We start from the raw sequence: 15,423 nt of genomic DNA on the forward strand, positions 1-15,423 counted from the left end.
CTATAAAAATAAAAATTCAGGTAAGATGTTAATGTGACCAAAATCAAAGAGTTGGTTTCTTTTTATAATGTATTAATAAATTTGTTCATTTTCTTAGATAAGCTGATGTTTACAGTACATTTGTAACAGATCATGAATAATCCGCATTGAAATGGCTCATTTTCCCATTCTTCTCTGGCATTTGTGGTCTTTACAAAATCTAATGAGTGTAATCATCAATTTTATGTTTTTTTTGGAAATATTCTGCTAATTGGCAGCAAACTGCTTAGATTTGTGCCTTCTATGGATATAAGGTGCTTTTTAATTGGCTAATGACAATTTGCCAACACAGTCTTACCTAGAGAAAATTTAAGTGCTTCAGCAGGTGATTCATTCTTCTTCTAGACCTTCAACCCCTACAAAATCTAAATTAAACGTGAGACTCATCTAGGTCAATATCTGTCTCCCCCAGTTCAATATGAGTAAAACTGAACTGGCTTGTTAGTAGAGGATTCTCCATCCCATTTTCCTCACTGATATGAAGAATAGTGTCATCAGGCTGTAGCAAGCTTGTGGTCTCCAGACCTGCAAAGTCTTCAGTGTCTGAAAGCTGGGTGGATGAGGGGCTAGGTGCCACAGCTCCTTGTGCTGCTTCAGCATCATCTTCCTTTTCCTTTTCTTTCTCTTCAGTTGAATGGGCCTTACTCTAGAATCAAGATAACCAACAGGTTTGAGGCTTTCACAAAGCAGAGAAAATATTCTTTCTAAGATCCTTCTAGCACTAAAATTCTACATAAGTTCAGAGGCAGCATGGTATATTAGAAAGATTACTGGGATTTGGAGTCAAAGGACATGGGTCCAAATCCTAGCCCTTCCATTTACTACATATATAACTTTGGGCAAATCACTTAGCCTTTTTGCATCTCAGTTTCCTCATCTAAAAAATGAGAGAGGTGGGCTTCCCATTCTGAGATTATGATCCCATGTGCCATAGAAGAGTTTCAGAAATAACTATTCTACCACAGATACCTCTCTAGCTTCCTTAGAATACCATAGAAGAGAATATAATAATGATATCTATCATTATCAAATCCTTTTATGAAATGCATTCATAAAAACATTCCTTTTGTTTTTCCCTCTCTCTTGAAATTACTTGATTTAACATGTTGTATTTCTGTTTAATTATATACACATTGTATTGTCCAGTGGAATGCAAGCTCCTTGAACTGCTTCATTTTAGTCTTTATATATATCATGAATACCTAGTATGGTATTTTGAACACACTAGGCACTTAATAAATGTTTGTTGAATTGAGTAGACTGGAATTGCTTATTTTAAGTGTAAAGTAGACACTATAAAGGGACCTTTTGTTTAAATGCTATATATACATTAATAAATGTTTTCTTGACAAAATATTTTCTGGCAAGCATTTTTGAATATATATATGTATGTATATGTATATGTATGTATATGTATATGTATATGTTTGAACCATCCATTTCAACAAAGGCAATCGTGGACTGGTGAAAATTAGTTTCACTGGGGCCCAGCGCCCCAGGATGCATGTATACTAAAGCTAATAAACCCCGAGACTGGTCATTACCTCCTTCTTGTCCCCATGATCTTACTGGATGGCACTGCTAGAGTTAAGCTCCCTCTATCCCTGCACATCATTCTTCATTCCTTATTAGGCAATTTAGAAAATACTCTTACTTCACTCATCTCAACTATAATCCTATAGATAAGGGTAGTCTCCTATTGGTGCCATGCTGGCTCTTTGTCTAAAGATCTAAAAATTTGAGCCCTGAGGGGCTCTGGACTTTTCAGTGGCATATAAAAACTATTTCCTGGTTACAGGCAATGGGGGCTTCACACCGAGACCATTCCCTAGTGCATCTCTTCCCCTCCTCCCCTTCTGAGTAGTAATAAAGTTCTGTCAAATTCTGTCCCAATGTGGCTCTGCTGCTCTTCATCCAAACTCTCCTGCACTACAGGAATCATTTTCTCTGAAACACCTAATATCAAATGTTTCTACCCATTACTTCAAAAAGAATATCTAATATTTATAGCACTCTAAATTCTGCAAAGTGCTTTTACATATGTTATCTTATTTGGGCAGCTAGGTGGCACAATGGATAGAGTGCCATGCATGGAGTCAGGAAGACCTGAGTTAAAATCCAACTTCAGACACTTACTAGCTGTATGACCCCAGGCAAGTCTTAACCCTGTTTGCCTCATTTTTCTCATCTGTAAAATAAGCTAGAGAAGGAAATGGCAAGCCACTGTACTATCTTTGCCAAGAAAACCACAAATGAGGTCATGAAGACTTGGACACAACTGAAACAGCTGAACAAAAACAACAACAAAGTAACTATTATTATCCTTACTTTACAAATGTGGAAGCTGCGATTGACCTGGTAAACAACTGAGATAGGATCCAAATTTAGTTCTTCCTGATTCTAGGCCCCCTGTCTATCCACCATGCCTCCTTGCTGCCTCAAAAGAACATCTTTGAGTTGCACACACCTGTACCCAAAATGTTTTCTCTTTGCAAAGCTAAGTATCTCATGTGGATTAACCCGTGATTTTAGCTTTACTAGTACTGTTCTCTCGGAGGAGTTAATTGGCTCAGACTTGATTATAAAGTAAAATTCAGGAAACCAATGCATGTTCAGATGATACCTAAAGAACTACACAGGAGGGAAGTCAGTATCAAGTCATCATGCGAGCCATTACCTGGCAGGGACTCTGGCCATGGAGATCAGCAACTATGATGGCAGGGGAAGATGTGAGGACTGGTTTCTCCACTACTTCTGGTTTACCAGATTGACCAGGACTGCTCTTGCTGCAACACTGTTGCTGGGTGGTGGCAGGAAGGGTATCTGCTGGGGAAGGTGCTGTCTCAGGCTGAGTTTCTGTGAAGGTCACTGATCGTTTCTGATCTGTTTCCGTGCAGGCAGAAAATGGGGGATGAATAGAAAAACACAATTGATATCTTTGGCTCTCATTTGTCTAAACTAAGTTCTCCCGCCTTTACTGGCATTGCTACTGTATGTTAATAAAAGTGAATGCTTTAATTTCATGCCTCTTCAAAATAACAAAAACTATTCTGGTCATTATTTTCATAAAGAGAGGTCATTAAGGCATAGGCATTAACCAAACAAATCATTATCCTTTACAACAACCGTACAAACTTGACTTTAGTTAATGAGCTAATTATTTGGTCTTTAGTGTGGCAGATAGACACATATCATGGCACCTAATATCTCTAGCATTTATGCCTTTTTGTATTTTGTGTGTGTGTATGCACAATGTATCTGCCCTAGAAAAGGTATGCCTTATGTTAATTTTTGTCTCCTCCTCCAGAACAGTCCTAAGCACTTCATTTTTTTTTAACCATTGAATCTCCTGTCTCTGTGTCTTTGCCCTGGCTAACCTCCATGCCTGGAATTCTGTCCCTCTTCAGTGCTGCCTCTTGGAATCCCTGGTTTCCTTAACTACTTCAACTCAAATGCCACCTTCTACATGGATGCTTTCCTAATCCCCCTAGGTGCTCATGTCCTCCCTCTCAAAACTACCCTGGATCCATTTGTATATGTTCTGTAAATACTTACATTGGTACATGTTGTCTCCCTCCTTAGAATGTAAGCTCCTTGAGGCCAGGAACTGTCACTTTTTTCTTTGTATCTCCAGTGCTTAGCACAATGCCTGGCACATAGTAGGTGTTTAGTAAATATTTGCTTGCTTACGTGATTGAAAAGGTATCAGCCTTTTAAAAATAAACTCTCTTAACCAAATAGTATATTACTGTCAGGAGGTGGGAAGAAGAGGGTATGTGTATGGAGTCCCCCACCTCCTGGAAAATAATGGTGCTGATATGCATAGAGACTCTTCCTCCCATCTCCTTACACTAAGCAAAAGATAACCCTAAACTCTGTACCATCTTATAAAATCTAGGCACCCATTCCCCTTACTCCATGATATTATGTACCACCACTGTCATGTGAATGAACGTTGCCTTACCTGTGGGCTTTGTTTTAGGTTGTATGCTTCGGCGAGTAGTTGAAAGCCGAGCTCCATGACGACTTCGAGTTTCAGTCTGAGTCTTTTGACGAGACAGAAGAGGTCGTCTTAGCTAAAAGAGAGAAGATAGTGTAAAGTCAAGGGAGACTTGAGAAAATACACTGATTATATCTTGAATATGACCATATTTGTCCTTGGGTACTCACCTGCCTCAGGCCTCTCTTCCTTCCCAGTGGTTGCTGAATAAGGAGGTTCTGTTGGCCAGGCTCACTCTGTATGCTTGCCACCCTGTTAAGTATCAGCAGTATTAACAGAAACAAAGAAGTATAGAGAAAAAGTGACCTTAGTCAGTGTGATCACAAAGCACTAATGTGACACAATCACTTCAAAGACAGCATTGTCTTTGAAGGCTAGGTGGGATAGGCGTCTTTAGGTAGGGATTTCCAAATGTTTGAAGAGTTAACGGCATTTGGCATAAAGCTCTGTACTTCCAAAATGCCAAAATTGAGATTCCTGGTTTTCAGCCATTAATGATATTGGACCCCATATCAAAATAAGCACCTATCTCACCCCCTGATTATGAAGCATACCATATACAGAAAGAGTATGAGATGGCATTTTGTAATCTCAGATTTTGGGAGGTATGGAAAAGGGAAACAACTCTCTCTGATATGAATGCCTAATTTTTTTTTTAATTTCAATTTAAATAAAAATAAAATGAACAAATGTCAAACACAACAGACACAGATTCCATTTAGGTGAAGGGTCATGACACATGAACAGGGTCTACATTCAATCCATGTTTGCAGCCTGAAGTCTCTTTGAGACTAGTGATTAAACATAGTCACAAGTAGGTACACTCAAACTCTTTAAAACTTTTTGATAAAATACACTGTCAAAGTGATTGAATTGACTAATTATTAGAGAGCTTTAAGAACCACTAAATTCATTAAATTTAACATGCACTTTATAATATTGACAACTCATATTCTCTCTTCACTTCAATGAACTTATCTTACATTCTGATTGTTTTTGTACCATTACTTTTTTTTTTAGGCAATTAGGGTTAACTGACTTGCCCAGGGTCACACAGCTAGTAAGTGTCAAGTGTTTGGTCTGAGGCTGGATTTGAACGAAGCATTACTCTTAAGCATAAAAGAGAATTACTGGGGCAATGGGATGTTTGTGTGATTGGTCAGTGATTCATGAGGGAGGGTAAGGATGGTGTCTTATTTAAACTCTTTGTACCTAACACACTGCTCTGCACACAGTAGTTGCTTAATAAATGTTTGTTGAATCAAATTGAAGCCTTTATATTAGAAAAATGACTTGACAGTGATCTTTCTTTGTTTGTGGATGACTGATTGATATACAAATGCCAGTTTTCCTTACGTTGCATGCATGTAGAGAATACTTTTAGTAAGAGGGAAAAGTATTTATACCCTTTGAACACAACTTAATTCTGGGAATGAGGTCATCAGTACTCATTTAATATTTAATCTTTTTTACCATGGCCTTAAAAAAAGTTGTCATCTAATGATAGTTTAGTACTTCCATTAAGAAAGAGAGAAAACTAATTTTTGCTATTGTTTTCAGACCTGTGATTTCACTGATGAGGAACTAACTCCCAGTAAGAAAACACCCTGGACCAATGAAGGTTAGTTACTATGTTGCAGCTTAGAATTTTAGAGAATTCACTGGAGCATAGACAAGTTAAGTGACTTAGCCAGGGTCATACAGCTAGTATGTGTCAGAGGCAGAATTTGAATCCATGCTTCAGGTTGGCTCTTTATCCGCTACCCCACATGGCCTCTCCACTTTCTTTTCTTTCCTGTAAGGAAGTGGCTGAATGCAGAGGGGGTGGGAGAAGGGTAGAACAAAGGAGGAACAAACTACAAGAATGCCAAACTTGTGTTTGGGGTCACGTAAAAAGCAGGCTTATTATCATGTAGTGAACAAAATCAATCATAAGCATGCTCTAATATCCCAAATAAGACATGTCATCTAGGGCCGTATCAACCATCTTGTTTGATCTTATTCATATTTCATTTAGAATAAGTCAGTAATTCCTTAGTGAGGCTAGTCTCAAAGTTTCCCAGTTAAGAACAAATTTCATTTATCTGGGGAAGCATTGCAGCCATCACTGAAATAAACAACTGTTGGAAAACATTTTGTCTGAAGACTAGCCAAGTGCAGAGAGGCTTATCACTAGTGAATAGGCCACTGGGTGATGAATTTAGAGGTATGGAAAAATAGTGATCTACATTGGGAGAGGTGGTACTTGCACTAAGGAGATAATGGTTTCTTGAAGTGCCATAAAAAAAGCATGCTATACACATGTGAATTGCCACTAATATTATAACTAGAATAAGCCATACACTGGAATGTGGGGAAAATGTATGAAATAAAAGAAAAAATCCATCTCCTGTCAGGAGTGATAAATATCATTGTACAATGGTAGTGACGTGGTCAGAATTCCAAAATAAGGATCATAAACATACGACTTGCCTTATAGAAGTATATAAAATTTATGATCATAGCATGTACTTATTTTGTATGAATGATGTATATATCAGAGTTGAAACTATTAGAGAAGCCCTTGGAAACACACTCCTGCCTGAATAGGATAATAAATGATGCTGATATATTTATATTCTGACATCAAAGGATTGATGTGTGTATTTGTACAGTTTAGACAGAATATAAATAGAGATTTAACAATGAATAAAGCCATTTGTGTAGAATGGAATCTAATACCACAAGTTTCTTCTTCAGGGGCTTAAATTAGCCTCACATCACAAGTCAAAAATGTTTTGTAGGCGTGTCTCCATATCACATGGTACTAAAGAAATCTGAAATAACTGTAGAATTTGCAATATCTGCCTAGGAATTTGTATAGAACCAGCAATGCCACGCTAGTGAAGATTAAGGTGACTATGCGAACTATTAAGCTCCTGCCTATATTATGTCTTATATTTCTAAACCAATTTATCTTTAAGAAGTAAAAGAAAATAAATGTATTAAACTCTCTTAATGTTTTTGGCAATAAGAACTGCAACAACCAAATTTACTTATTTCAAAGAAGAAATGTCATGTGTTTTTATTTTAGGTTCTCAAGTTAAAATACCTGAGTTCTGGCCATCTGCATAACTGAAATATGGATCACACATATACTTGCAACAAAAATCCAGAATCTGTATCGCTATTGTCCCTATCATAAATCAAGAAAGGCTCTACATTAGCATAGTCCCTAACACAAAGGATGCTTCAAAGAAGAACAGGCAATATTAATTTCATTAGTGGACAAAAAACAAAACAAAACAAAACCCAACCTGAAAACAAACAAACTTTCCTAGAACACTTGTCATCTGAAGTTCTGAATCATAGAAAAGAGTAATACCTAATCTCTTCTGCTTTAATGTTTAAAGGGAGAAATATTAACTTATACATACTAAAGTTAAAGCTCAATAGTTTTCTAACCTAAAGCTAACAACATCTTTCAGAATTGCATTTAGAGAAAAATGTTGACTTGCATTTTTGAGGGGCTAACAAACATCACAATTGCCGACTACATAATTAAAATTTTATAGAAGTCAGTAGAAGCAGGAATCTAGTTGAAGAAATTGTTGGATGACAGTGAATCAAACACCCTGGTTACCAAAAAAAAATCTTACTTCATGTTTCCCCAAAAAGAAAAAAAAATAATAAATTACAGGGGCAGCACTTAATTGCAAAAGGAGCTAGGACAATCTTAGAAGTATTTTGTTATGGATTTTTTCTCCCAGTTGAATCATTGTCTGTATTATTCACTAATCTGCAAGAGACTGTTTTAGCAAAATAGACAGCCTTATGATACTTTTTACATAAAATATGCATGAAGAATTGTTTCAGATGTCAGGATGGTCATCAGTTCAGTACAAAATTTGGTTCACAGAGCTTACATTGCGAACTGCTCTCCCTAACTTAAAGATCACACTTGACAGAAAAGAGAAATAATGAAGCAAACCACTGGGTGGGATCAATGCCAAAAACAAAAATTTAAAAAACCAAGCAGGTGCTTTTCATTATTTTTTTTAGTCTCACAATTATAGGCTGAGTCTTATGTACACACTGGAAACTCCCCAAATGGTGTGGAGCATCTTGTATATTGTTCATTCATTTTCAGTCATGTTCAACTCTTCATGACCCCATTTGCAGTTTTCTTGGCAAAGATTCTAGAGTGGTTTGCCATTTCTTTCTCCAGTTCATTTTATAGGTGAGGAAACTGAGGTAAACAGGGTTAAGTGACTTGCCCAGGGTCACACAGCTAGTAAGTATCAGACTCTAGGCCCAGAGCCCTATCCACTATGCCACCTAGCGCCCATTCTGTACATAGGAAATGTTAAGTCTGTGGTGAGCTTTCCACCACAGTAACAAACTTTGGTGCCATAGAAAAAGGCATGGAGATTCACAGAGAAGGGGTGAAACAGAACCCTTTCAAAATGAAATTCTTTTGACCTTTGTATCTTCCAGATACTTTGAAAAGTTGGCTGATAATAAGGTTTCAGTCGTGTCCAACTCTTTGGGACCCCATTTGGGGTTTTCTTGGCAAAGATACTGGAGTGGTTTGCCATTTCCTTCTCCAGCTCATTTTACAGATGAGGAAACTGCGGCAAACAGGGTTAAGTGATTTGCCCAGGGTCAGTCACAAAGCTGCTATGTGTTTAAGGCTTGATTTGAACTCATGAAGATAAGTCTTCATGATTCTAAGCCCAGTGCTCTATCCACTGTGCCATGCACTAAATAGTAATATTTTTATTCCATCTTGACCTTTCCTTGATATCTCATTAAACATGAACAAATGTTCTCCTCCCCAATTATTATTTTAAATTACACTTTCAGTAGGAAATATGTTCATTGGCTAGAGTTTTCTGGTCTTCATAATGTTCTACTCTGCATAAAAGACACTTTTAAGTCAATAAAGTATAAATAAACATCTATTCCCATATGTTTTAATAGCATACTAGAATCCTAAAATATTGAAAGTGCAGGGAACTCAAGGATCAGTTATCTAACCTAGCTCCCACATTTTGAAAATAAGGGAACTGAGGTCCCTGGAAGTAAGTGATTTGTTCAAAGAGGAGCACAAATAGTAGCAGAACTGGTCATAGAAACCAGGTCATCTGACAGAGGCAGTGTCTTAGATCTGTGAGATCTGATATAAAGAAAATTATCTGCAGGAAATTTTCCACACATTACTTATAAGATTATAAGAGCAAATACTTGTGCCATAAAACCCCCAACTAGATAAACATGCAGTCTCCTCATTTAAAAAAAAAAATCAACTTGTTTATCAATGGCTATAGAGCCATCAAAATGTCTGGCATTTCATTTTCCAAATGACTTTGTTGTTTGGTCATTTCAGTTGTATCTAACTATTTGTGATCCCATTTTGGGGTTTTCTTGGCAAAAATACTGGAGTAGTTTGCCATTTTCTTCTTCAGCTGATTTTACAGATAAGGAACTGAGGCAAACAGGGCAAAGTGACTTGCCTGGTCAAACAACTAGTAAGTGTCTGAGGCCAGATTTGAACTCATGAAGATGAGCCTTCTGATTCCAAACCCAGTGCTCTATCAATTGTGCCACCTGGCTGCCCTAAAATGACTTAGAAAAGAAATTAGTTATCTTAGTTTTTCTTTGCATTAAAAAGTCTTGGAAGAAAAATTTCTCTTGCCTGTAAAGTTTTCATTGGTCTCACCCATATTTACGAATGCAGTGTTTTCTTTCTTATCTGAATCTGGCTAGTTCTACTGGTCCCTAATGAATATAGTACATATATTCAGTATTTTCTTTTTTTTTTTTCTGTATTTTCTTATAAGTAGCCAGTTTCATGAAAGTCTAATAAAATTATCAGTTAATTAATTAATTAGCCATTCTGCTTAATAGTTTGCAGGCTCTGTAGTCTGTTTTTCTTTGGGAATGCTGCTCAATTTTTTTAGGTCTTGGACACAAGTTAATTAGTGCTGATAAGACATGTGCCTTTGGAAGTTTAAGATTTTCTACCTTGAAGGTATGGCACGCAGAAAATAAGAGCTAAGAACACGTCATTAGAAACATGCTCTCCTGACTAAACCTGTCTTTTATAAAATGCTAAAAACTTGCTGACATGGTAAAATTTAGATGGTACATTTACCTGTGTATAGTAAAAGTTGATTTGTTGCTTCCTAGTAGAACATCACTGTGCTAACTTGGTTTACTTTTTTTTTTTTGGCTAGGCAATGGGTTTAAGTGACTTGCCTAGGGTCACATAGCTAGTAAGTATTATGTGTCTGAGATCCGATTTGAACTCAGGTCTTCCTGAATCCAGGGCTGGTGCTCTATCCACTGCACCACCTAGCTGCCCCATTGGTTTACTTTCAGAAAACAAAATGCATTCCTGTTTTCAAGTTCAAGAGCTGAATCTGTAATTAGCTTTAAACAGAAGTATAAACAGGTATAGTCAGACCATTCATCTCTCTGTAACCAAGGATAGTACAGTTCTAAATATTCTGACTGGTTGGCTTGTCTAAATTATTCTTACCCGAGTGTAATCTTGGATATGTTTCCATCAGCATTGGAGCCAGGGAAGACTGGGTTGTGTTACTTAACTCCTTAAGAAAAATGCTCAAAGCTGACCCAGCACTCATGACCTAATTCCTGCTCCTCTCACTTTAAATGACATAGGGTAGCTCTAGAACACATAATTCCAGGGCAAAATTCACACTATGTGGTCAAAACAGATTGATTTCAGACGTGTAGTAGGTCTAATGGAAATTTGATGTAATATATAATATTCCCTCTATGTCAGCAAAACTGTTTAGACAGTGATTAACTTTGAACCCACCAAGGCTTTTCAAGGATATTTCAAGGGAGTTTTTAAGCAATGTTATGTTGCTTAAACATAAATTTAAATGTAAACAGATGAGTTCTTTAAAAGCCAAGTTGACTATTTTTAACCCCACTATAGACTATCTGATTTCTTCAAAAATTGTGTACAATTATACAAAACCGTCTTGAGACCTGTTTCTTTTCTGTTGTTTCACTTATGTCAAATAATCCTTATTTGAGCTTCTGCCAATGGGAGCAAGCCTTAGCTTTGCAGCTATTCCACAAATGCTAAGAGACTGAACTTTTGAGGCTAGGGCTGACAAACATAAATGAATGTCATGAATCCGGTCTAACAAAAGAAGAACATCTGATGATGGAATGAATTTCCCATATTCAACATAAAAAAAGTGAAATCTGAACAAAATACCAAAAAATCAAATGAGTGACAAAATTCTAAAAAGGGGAAGTTCACAGGAACAGCCTCTCAACATCTCCTCATCTTTCCTGATAAAGCAAGAGACACAGGCATGTAACACTTGATAAAGGCCAGACTTAAAAAAGGCAGATGTTTACTTGAAATGGAACAAAGACACTGGTGATGGACAGGAAGCATTGCCCCGCCTAATGAGGATCGGTTGAGAGGTATGACTAGGAGAGTACAATGGTGGGAACCATTGATGTCATTTATCTGAGTGTTAAAGGTGCAGTCCATCCCTTCTTTATAATCTTTAGACACACAGCATGGTAACTGTATATTGTGCTGGCATCATATAACTTTTCTAATTCAGCCAAAGAACATTTGTCTTCCTGATTTTACTGGACAATTGTTAGTTGGAGGAGTTGGATTATTTCTGAGTTACAAATTCCCTATGTAAGTGCTATTTTGACAAGCTTCCTAGGGTAAGATACTAAAGAAATTCCATAAAATAAACTTAAAAAGGCAGTTGATATGTACATAAAATTGACATTCTTATAGTGTTTTTAAAATGAATTATGGTATTCACTAAAAATCTGTCTCAATGTTTTAATAAAGTGTTTCTTGACTGTGGAGACCTGTATTTAAATAAGTGAATACACATTGATGATGTTCCTAGAAAATTTTTAATGAATGTCAGTGTAGAAGGGAAAATATTTGGCTGGGAAAAATTTAACACCTGGTACAACAGACTGCTAGGTTGACATAAGAATTGCCCATAAAACTCTATAGATCTGATCTTGGGCTATTAAAAAAAAACCAAACAAACAACTCTTGCCATCAATAGCTGAAAATCTAGGAAGGTTTGCTACACCTTTGACTTGCAGACTGGTGTATCCATGAACAACATGGGGAACGGAGTGGAAATAGAGGGAAGGAGGGGGTGAAGAAGAGACAGAGAGACAGGGAATGGTTAGTATCCCAGCACAGACACTGACAGACAGGTAGCATTGACACTGTACCTAGAGAGGCTGCCCTCAGCGGCCAGGCACTGGGAGTCATCGAGGACATTAGGTTCACTGCAGGAGGGGTAGGGAGATGAAGCATTTAGGGAAAGAAAATGCAAAAAAAAGCATGCAATTGTTTGTTTTTTTCAGGAACTAAAAACAAAAAGAAAAAGAAAAATCAACACAACAAGGAAGGAAAAGGAGGACAATCAACCATTTGGCCTTACACTGGGTTCATCAGGACATGGAATCACAGAGTAAGGAAAAGCATTATCTGGGCCCTAATTTAGAGGAGCAATCTATTAGTCAAATGTTGGGACCTAGAGTGCTCCAAATCAATATATAAACTTCGAAATGCTTTCTAGAAACAGTCTATAGAAAATCAAAACTAATACTTATTTTGAAACTATTTGGTTGAGTTACTTGCAGCTTCATTGAAAATCATCCTCCTTAGGATTTTTTTTTGTCCTTGGTAATTAGAATAAAAAAACCACTTACCATGAACTCCTAATACCAACTTTTAATTCTGATCATATGTTTAAAACAAACAAACAAACAAACAAAAAAGCAAAAGCAATGCCAAGTGCCTAAGTTAACACTACAATGAAGATGCAAGTAAGCTGGATGGAATTGACCTAGGAAATCCTTAGGAACTCAAGTCATCTTCTCCTTCCTCAGCAATTAAATATTGCATCTATTGTGATGATTGAAAGATAAATGTCGATAGAAGAAAGCTGTTAGGTGGTCAAGAGACAAATAAGATCAACAGGCCATGAGTTTACTTGGCTGCAAAGAGACCTCCTTGAGGACAGGGGCAGTGTCTTATACTTTGCTTGTAGAACACAGTGCTGGGCATGTGGTAGGCACTCAGTAAATACTTGTTTGATTGTATTGAATTTAATTACCACTACTTAGGAATTCTAGATGTGCTTCAAAATTTGCACAATTGCACTAAAAGACAGTATTTTAGGAAATGCTCTACCACTCCAAATGTAAGGGGAAAAAACCCAAACCTTGATTTCCACTCTATCTCCCATGAAATGAATCAAGTAGAAATGAACGAATATAGATATCTTTATCAGCCTCTTCAATTTCAGTCTGTCCAGATTGCAGTTCTGTTCATCCATCTGTTCAGATGGATGGCAATACAACATATTGCCTGCCTCCACTTTTTCCCACTGGGTAGAAACTCCTTACAGAAGGTGAAGAAAGGAGTGTTTGTATTTGTTGAGGACTGTTGAAAACTTTGTATTTTAAATCTCTATAAAAATGTTTAGTGAAAATGGTTGGATACTAATTTTGTTTTTAAAACCTTTGTGCTTTAAGTATTATTCTGAGGGCTTTCCTCCCACTGTTTATTCTGTGCTCAGCATAGCTAATTGCCAATGTTCAAAAAAAGGAAATGCTAATAGATTATTGGAACATTAGATTTGCCTTTTCTTATTCATTTACTGTTCATAGTCAAGTGCTCTGATTAGCTCAGAAATCAGATTTTTAAAGTCTTACTAAGGAAGTTGAAAAATGGAGACCACTAGTGCTTATCTCCCAAGGCTAATCCCCACATGGACAAGACAAAAATTACATCCTTATTGTATGTGGAAAATGATGAGCAATCCGTTTACCTGGTCAATTTTTGCCAGAGCTCTGATGATTAGTTACTAGTTCATAGATGATAGATCTTGAGCTGGAAGGGACCCTAGAGATCATCAAGTTTCACTGTCTTAATTTTATAGATGCAGAAAGTGAAGCTTGAGAAGTGCCCTCACTTGCCCCAGGTCCCCTGGGTATTTAGGAGCAGAGAGGGGCACTGTGACTCCAGAACACTTCAGACTTCCTGCCATCACATCATACTTCCTACCCAGTTTACATGAAAAAAAGAAAATTACTTTCTTTAAAGTTTGCAATGTTTGATCCACTAGGATTTTTCTTTCAATTCTTTTTTAAGTAAAAATCTGAAGAATGTTAGGAAAACATTAAAAATTATCAGTTGTTAGTCCTTTTATAGAATAATACATTTTTTCTCAATGATAGCTATAATAACTTACTTCCATATAATGCTTTATGGGTATAGAATACTTTATAGATGCTGTCTCATTTAAAAAACTAATTGTTAATTTTCTCATATTCTTATCTATAATCCACTTTAAAAGAAATCTTCATTAACTTGGGCTTCATTTTATGAATTTAATTTCATCTGTTTTTGGTTAGCATTTATAGAGCACTTTGTGGTTTGCAAAATGCTTTGCAAATATTATCTCATTTGATACTCACAAAACAAAACTTCTGGGAAGGAGGTGCTATTCTTATCCTCATTTTACAGATGATGAAACTGAGGTAGACAGAGATTACACCCAGGGTCACACAGCTAGTAATTCTCTGAGGCCAGATTTGGACTTGGGTTTTCTTGACCCTCTAGACCCAGCAGTTTATTCATTTATCTGTCTCACAGGATTGTAGAATTGTAGATTTAGATCTTGAAGGGATCATACTGGTAGGTCACTGAGTCCACTTCCTCATTTTACAGTTGAGCTATCTGAGGCCTAGAAAGGTTAAGTGATTTGCTTAGGGTCATGCAGGTAGTAACTATCTGAGGCATGATCTGGACCTTGATTTTTCTGACTTTAAGCCCAGTGTTCTAACCAGTACTGCACCATGGTACCTCTCATTGGTTTGGTAAAAGCTCCTACAACTTAAAAATATTTGACATCAAACTATGAGAAGTTTCATAATTATATTTAACTAATTTTAAAAAAGTCTGAATTGCCATATACCTATACCTATCTATCTGTCTGTCTATCTATCTATCTAATCTATCTGTCTATCTATGATTAATGCAAAGTCAGAGTTAAAGAGATGGAGAGCAGAGAGTAATTAAATACCTACTAGACCAAACCTTTGAAAGATTTAGTGAAATAGAGTGTACTTTGATGTCAAAAGCAGTTAACTTTCTGCCGGATTCTTTTAAATTGTTCAGTTGTGCTGAGATTTTTATTGTTTTAACTCACACATATTAGTGACACCATGGAAGAAACTGCTTTCCAAAAATGTTTTTATCTGGGCCTGTGATTTCATCAGTGTAGGGAACTCTCATTGGTGTGAAAACTCCCTCCACTGAGGTAGATGGACAACTTAACTGCAGTTTATAGTCTTAT

The 15,423-nt window shown here is 36.7% G+C and overlaps 1 protein-coding gene across 2 annotated transcripts in view; it reads right to left on the reverse strand.

Moving 5' to 3' along the window:
* Positions 1 to 409: 409 nt before the first annotated feature.
* UNC80 (unc-80 homolog, NALCN channel complex subunit) overlaps positions 410 to 15,423 on the reverse strand; it is a 218,586-nt gene continuing 203,572 nt past the window's right edge. The window contains exons 60-64 of one of the 2 annotated variants that reach the window (XM_027873742.1): positions 12,287 to 12,343; positions 4,210 to 4,291; positions 4,004 to 4,115; positions 2,717 to 2,922; positions 410 to 685 (exon numbers count right to left, since the gene is read on the reverse strand). In XM_027873742.1, the coding sequence (XP_027729543.1) occupies positions 410 to 685; positions 2,717 to 2,922; positions 4,004 to 4,115; positions 4,210 to 4,291; positions 12,287 to 12,343 (733 nt within the window). The remainder of the gene's footprint in view (positions 686 to 2,716; positions 2,923 to 4,003; positions 4,116 to 4,209; positions 4,292 to 12,286; positions 12,344 to 15,423) is intronic. The other variant, XM_027873743.1, reaches the window with a different exon arrangement.

This window comes from Vombatus ursinus, unplaced genomic scaffold (genome assembly GCF_900497805.2).
Source record: "Vombatus ursinus unplaced genomic scaffold, bare-nosed wombat genome assembly UNPS02014802.1, whole genome shotgun sequence".
In the NCBI taxonomy this organism is placed as follows: Eukaryota; Metazoa; Chordata; class Mammalia; order Diprotodontia; family Vombatidae; genus Vombatus; species Vombatus ursinus.